The sequence below is a fragment of the Gymnogyps californianus genome, unplaced genomic scaffold (genome assembly GCF_018139145.2).
Source record: "Gymnogyps californianus isolate 813 unplaced genomic scaffold, ASM1813914v2 HiC_scaffold_47, whole genome shotgun sequence".
NCBI lineage: Eukaryota > Metazoa > Chordata > Aves > Accipitriformes > Cathartidae > Gymnogyps > Gymnogyps californianus.
The window spans coordinates 197736-204107 of NW_026114367.1; the positions used below are offsets into that span (position 1 = coordinate 197736).

Genomic DNA, 6372 nt, shown 5'->3' on the forward strand with positions numbered 1-6372 from the left:
ATGACGAGCCAAGGCCTCTCCCCAAGGCCGCCTGGCAGCTGACACCACAGCCTCTCCTGCCCGATCGCTGCCTGCCCTCACTCTCGCCGCGCTCTGTGACCGAGAGCTGCAGCAGCCGACTAGCTCATCCGCACCCAGTCCGACGGCCAAGGCTGAGAAAGCTGAAGCGTTGCTGCTCCTCCCGGGGAGGTTTCACACCGGGCCTCTGCCAGGGAAGGCCCTCAGCAACTCTCCTGCTCTTGCCGTAGGCTTTGTAGCCCCCTCCAACATGGACGGAGCCTGGGTGGGCACCTGGAGACCTCATCGCCCACGCGGCCCCATCATGGCCCAGTTCACCAGCCCGGGACCCAAGTACGCAATCCCCGGGACAACAGGTAAAGCCACCGTCGCCAGGGGGGTGCACCACTTCCACTGCCTCCAGGGGACAAGCAGCCACAGCTCCATTCCCCTTTGCTCCAAGCCTCCCTGCTCTCAGCTGCAGCAAGGACACAGGCCTGCCAGAGGAAGGCTCCGGCTGCTCCTGGGAGAGCCCCGGCAAAGAGCTGCCTGCCTCCGCTGAGCACAGAGGTGGCCTTAGCGGCGCCTTAACCCTGACTGCGCAGGAGGAAGCTTGTTCTGCATCTTTGCTCCAAACTTGTTGCTCCCACCTCACCCTTTTCTTCCTCTCCTCTTCCTTTTTTTCTTCTCCTCCTCTTCTTTTTTTCCTTCTCCTCCTCCTTCTCTTCTTCTCCTCCTTCTTCATCTTCTCCGCTTCTACTTCATCTTCCCCTCCTTCTCTTCTTCTCCTCCTTTTTCATCTCCTCCGCTTCTTCTCCTTCACTTTCTTCTTCTCCTCCTCCGTAATAGCAGGGAAGTTTCAATTTCTTTCCCATCGGGGCTCCAGCAAAGCAAAACGTCCCAGAGGCCACCTTGACATTTGCTTTTTAAGTTAGCTTAGCAAGTGTTTGGGGGTTTAATACTTGCTAAGAATAGCATTTTGGTGATATGCTGATTCATTGCACAGTGCCTACATCGTTCTGGCTGGAAGGTAGTGTCCCATTGTATTGGCCTGCTGGTGTCCTTCTTGGAGGAAGAAATCACGCAGGAGGGGAACTTCTTGAGGCAGGCCACTCCAACTACTCCACTCAGAACCTAGCTTGAAATAGGGAGTTGCAGGCAGGTGTCCTTTCACAGGCTTTTCTTCCTAGGTTACCTGGCTCACAACCCCACCAAAACCAAAGCCCCTGCCTACACATGTCAAGGGCCGAAACCTCCCGTCGCAGACAGCTGCTCTCCGGGTCCTCGGTACTACGTCCAGCCCTCCATCACCAGGAACGGGAAGTACGTGGCTCCAGCACAGCCCATGTGCGGCCTTCCCAAGATAAAGAGCGAGATCACCCCGGGACCAAGTGAGTACCATTTCTCCAGCACTTCTTCCAGGCAAGACAAGCACGCCTTCCTTTTGCCCTGTGCTACCGGGGTACAAAACCATCCGCTCCCGCCCTCAAGGAGCTTCAGAGCTTTCCAGACAGAAAGCAAGCAAGGCTGAGCACCTCCTCCTCACCTTTCCTCTCTGGCTTGAGGAAAAGAGCCCAGCTTCACTGCTTTTCTCCGCTTCTCCTCTGCCCTAGGCGACTACTCCACCGACAAGGCCAACAAACACCTCTACAAATGCGCGCCGGCGCAGTCCATGGCCTTCCGGCACAAGGCCGTCAAAACCGGCCAACCTCCAGGTAAGGGAACGCGGGGACAAACACACACTTGCAGCCTGCGTGTCCTCCAGGGAAAACCTGCTGGACAGATGTGTGTGGAGCAGATTTGTCGGTTGTGGAGCTGCCGGGCAATACAAGACGGAGGCATTGGGAGGAGGGGCAAGACATCCTTCCTGCTCCTCGCAGCAGGCTTGGCAAGCTGCTGCTCTCCCCCCCAGGCACTGCTCCTCTCCCCGCAGGACTCACACACGCTCTCTTCCCATTCTCCTTCCAGGTCCTGGCACCTACACCCTGCCTAGGCTGGTGGGACCCAACACAGCCTACACCCACGCCAGCCCGTGCTACTCCATGAAAGGGAAGAGTAAGCACAATGGCTTTGCTGAAGACCTCTCCAAGGTGAGCTACGCTTCTCTGCTCTCTCGCGTCGGCAACTGAAGCTCAGCTGCTCTCCTCAGGGCAGAAGGGCTCCAACGCCTGCTGCAGCCTCTCTTGACGCACACTTCCCTGCACCAGAGGTAAAAGCCAAGAAGCCCCGGCTCCCCTGGCTCTCCTGCTCTAGGCAGCGACACTGACACCTGCAGTCCCTCGCTTTCCAACACTAACAGTTTTGGTGGGGCAAAGCTCATGGGCACTAATGGGAATCTCCCTCCTCCTCGGGGAAATCTGCCTCTCTGCAGGGCAACAGGAGGTGCCCTTGTTCCGATCGCTCCCTGCCTCTCACACCACTTCTCTGGCCAGCCAGCTCAACTAGCGCAGCCCGCGTGGGCACCCGGCAAGAATCAACACTTGCCTTTTGTACCCAACAACCTGCCTGCCTCTCTTCCAGACGCCAGGTCCTGCTGCATTCCCCAAGGTGGAACTGGACGTCTACAAAAAGAGGGCTCCCATGTACACGATGGGAACCAAAAGCGGACTTGGAGGAGACAAAACAGTGAAGCCGGGGCCGGCAGACTACTGCCCGGGAAAGGTAAGGCAGCCTGCCCGCCTCTCCTCCTCTGCTTTGCAACAACCAGCCCTTAAGCATCTCCCCCTTCCGATGGGGCTTCTGAGAACTCAAGACCACCCTAGCTAAAAGTGCCCAGGCATGCACACAGCAACGCACAACAAACGGCAAATGCACGTACATCAACTCGTTATGCCAGACGGCCTCACTGAAGACAAGTCGTCTTGAGAAGAGGCCACCACGGTCACCCTTTTTTTCTTCTCCCTTTTCCCCTTCCAGGTGACGCTGATCAAGCCCCAGGCACCCGCTCCCACTTTTGGACTCCGACATTCCCTCTACACAACTCCTCTAATTTCTCCGCTATGAGTCTAATAAAACAACATATCGCCAAAGATCTGGTCTGTTCACCTTCAGCTGCGGGGAGAGGGGGTGTGCGGGAGTGAGGACGATCGGCTCTCTCCATCTCATGTCTAGGCCTCAGCCAAAACATTGCAAGATGAGGACGAGGGGAGAGCACCGAGATCAACAGTGTAAGCGAGGCAGAGCACTGACATGAAGTGCTTCACGTTTATATGAAGCCATTCATGGAGTTTTGTCGCTTTTGGAGGCAGGTCCATGCCCGGTAGCTCCCCAGGACTCCTCCCAGGCAGCTCCAGGAGCACTTTTGGTTTCTCCTGGAGAGAGGAGAATTCCCAGGTAGCAGCCCCCAACGCTTCTAAGGTCGCTACGCAAAGAGCATTGTGTATGCTGGGGGAAGGTCCAGGCTTGGTAGCTCCCCAGGATTCCTCCCAGGCAGCTCCAGGAGTGTGTTGGCCTCCTCTGGAGACAGGTGAATTCCCAGAGAGCAGGCCCAGACTCCTCCAAGGTAGCTACCCAAAGAGTTTTGTCAATGTTAGGGGCAGGTCCATTCCCGGTAGCTCCCCAGGACTCCTCCCAGGAATCTCTCGGAGCATTTGGGTTTCTTCTGGAGACAGCGGAATTCCCAGGTAGCAGCCCCAGACACTTCTAATGAAGAAACCCAAAGAGCATTGCCTAGGTTGGATGCAGGTCCATGCATGCTAGCACCCCGATACTCTTCCAGGACATCTCCCGGAGCATCTTGGTTTCCTCTGGAGACAGGTGAAGTCCCAGGGAGCAGCCCCCGACTCTTCCGAGGTAGCTACCCAAAGAGCATTGTCTATGTTGGGGGAAGGTCCATACCTGGAAGATCTCCAGCATGTTCAAGCCTTAGGTGTAAACCCTGAGGATGAACAGAGGAGGGGAAAAAGGCTCTTCAGAGGCTGGAGTGATGATCAGTTTTCTTCCCAGGTGGCCTGGTTTTGGCTGGGACAGAGTTAATTTTCTTCTCAGTAGCTGGTACAGTGCTGTGGTTTGGATGTAGTGTGAGAATAATGTTGAGAACACACTGATGTTTTAGTTGTTGCTAAGTAGCGCTTATCTTAAGTTGAGGATTTTTCACTTTCCCATGCTCTGCCGGCAAGCAGGTGTGCAAGAAGCTGGGAGGGAGCACGGCCAGGACAGCTGACCCGAACTAGCCAAAGGCATAGTCCATACCATAGAACGTCATGCCCAGTATAGAAACAGGGGGGAGGTGGCCAGGAGGAGCGGATTGCTGCTCGGGCATCGGTCAGTGGGTGGTGAGCAATTGCATTGTGCATCACTTGCCTTTTCCTGGGTTTTATTTCCCTTTTTTTCTGTTATAGTCCTTTTCATTACAATTATTATTATATTCTTATTCTTAGTTAGTCTTCCACCTCAGCCCAGCTTAGATAACTGCATTCTGGCTCAGGGCTGACTGGGGGCTGGCGAGCCTCAAGGCAGCAGCAGCAGGAACCAGTCTGACCCTGGTTGTGGGGTTGTCCCTGGGGCTGAGCACTCGGGCCCAGGCCTGGTGAACTGGGCCACGGTGGGGCTCGTGGGCGGTGAGGTCTCCAGGTCCCCCCAGGCCCGGCCACGCTGGGAGACACCTGCTCCTGCGCCTGCAGCTCCCCTGGGCCTTGTGCTGGGCCTGGGCCCGGGCCTGGGCCTGGGCCTGGGCCTACCTTTAGCCCTGGCCCTGGCCCTGGTCCCCCCCTCGCCCCGGCTGCCCCCAGCCCGACTCTCACCCATGGCTGCTCGGGCCCCTCGGCCTCTGTGCCCCCGCCCCAGGCTGGCTGGCATAGGCCAACACCGGCTCTGCTGATTGGCTCAGCCGTGGCCAATGGCGTGCCTATTGCCGGGCGAGCAGGGGCAGCCCGGGCCTCTCCTGCCAGAGCTGGCCTGCGCCCGCTGCCCCCCCACCGCAGCTCGCTCCTCAGCCAGCCGGGACACTGGGCCTGCGGAGAGACGGCCTTCGAGAAGGGCCGTTTCACCTGGAGCTGTTCTCTCAGCAGCGCAAGGTGTGTGCACAGCTCTGCCGTCCCTCGGTGCGCTCCCGGGGTCTGGGCCTGCTCAGGGAGGGAGGGGAGGGGGGAAAGGAGGGGGGAGAGGAGGGGAGCTGCCCTGGATGTGCTCCGCATGGGCACGTCTTTCCCCAAATGCGGGTCTGCCTGTGCTGCAGCCACAGCCCTGGGCAGGAGGAGCTGCGGGACGGGCGCCGCTGGCGTCGGCCAGGCCGGCACCTGGCGGGAGACAGGGCTGTGCCCCCGGTCCCACCGCCCGTGCTGAGCCCAGCACCCAGGGCCTTCCTCAGGCCTGGCCTTCCCCTGGGGCTGAGGAGGAGAGACGCCCTGTGCTGGCGTGGCCCAGGGCATCGTCCTGCGGCCAGCAGGAAGGACGGAGCCCCCGTCCCTCTCCCCAGGGGGGCTGCCCAGTGTGCTTCGCTTCTGTCCCCGGGGCTCCCCAGCGCTGGCAGGCCCCGCAGAGCTTCAGGGCCAAGCAAGTGGCGGGGCGCCAGGGGCTCGTGGGGCTCAGGGCAGCTTTGGGCATCTGCGAGGCCGAGGCGTGGCTGCCCCTTTGCTTCTGCAGATGCAGTGATGTGCTCCCCCCTTGATGGTGAAAACTGTTTCTCCTCACGGCACGTGGGCTGGACAGCTGCCACGTCCCTGTTAGTCTGGGAGGCCTTGAGGGAAGCGAGGAAGTCCCAGCATGCTCACAGGTAGGGGGACAGTGGAAAGGAGCCATGTCAAGGTTGTGCTGCTGTTTCACAGCTGAACTCAGCCATTTGTGTGCATCCCAGCTGTCAGCTGTTCAGAGGGTTGCTTCCTATTTCTGAAGGGATTGAGGCCACCAAGCTTGGTTTATGTGCTTTGGCAAGCTTGTTTCCACTTTGTGTCCTTTGTGGGGCAGTGGAAATAAGGAAGCTGAATTTAAAGTGTGGCAACATTTCAGTGTAACACTGTCAGCTGTTCAGAGTGTTGCTTCATATTTATGAAGGCATAAATTAAGGATTAGGGGTTTTACCCCTTCAATGGCTCCATGAGAGAATGGATACCGTTTGAGTGAAGGGGGGGATCTTCTCTAGTTCGTAGGCTAATCGGTTTTTTGGATTTTAGGAGTCCTGCTTCAGTGGGATCCCACCCCCAAACATGGGGCAGGAGTTTTTGTAGTTCTTTTAGTAGGGTGAAGTCTCTAGAGTTTTCCTCTAATGGGGCAACTAATTTGGATAAATTGTTGATAGGTCTCTGGAGCCACCTGCCCTGCAGGGAAGAGTTTAAATTTGCCTGCACTTTGCAGCGTCAGTGTCTCCCTAAGAAATTTGTTAGGCTGTTTGCAAGTAGTATAAAAGAATGCGTAATTAATAGGGGCCCTAGCTGGAGG

The 6372-nt window shown here is 57.6% G+C and overlaps 1 protein-coding gene across 1 annotated transcript; it reads left to right on the plus strand.

The window, feature by feature from the left end:
• The first annotated feature begins 257 nt into the window (after positions 1-257).
• On the plus strand, positions 258-3000 carry LOC127028884 (outer dense fiber protein 3-like). Its single transcript, XM_050914537.1, has 6 exons — positions 258-374; positions 1188-1388; positions 1611-1712; positions 1966-2087; positions 2518-2658; positions 2914-3000. The coding sequence occupies exons 1-6, from the start codon at positions 269-271 to the stop codon at positions 2998-3000; spliced, it is 759 nt and encodes a 252-aa protein (XP_050770494.1). The 5' UTR covers positions 258-268.
• The last annotated feature ends 3372 nt before the right edge of the window (positions 3001-6372 follow it).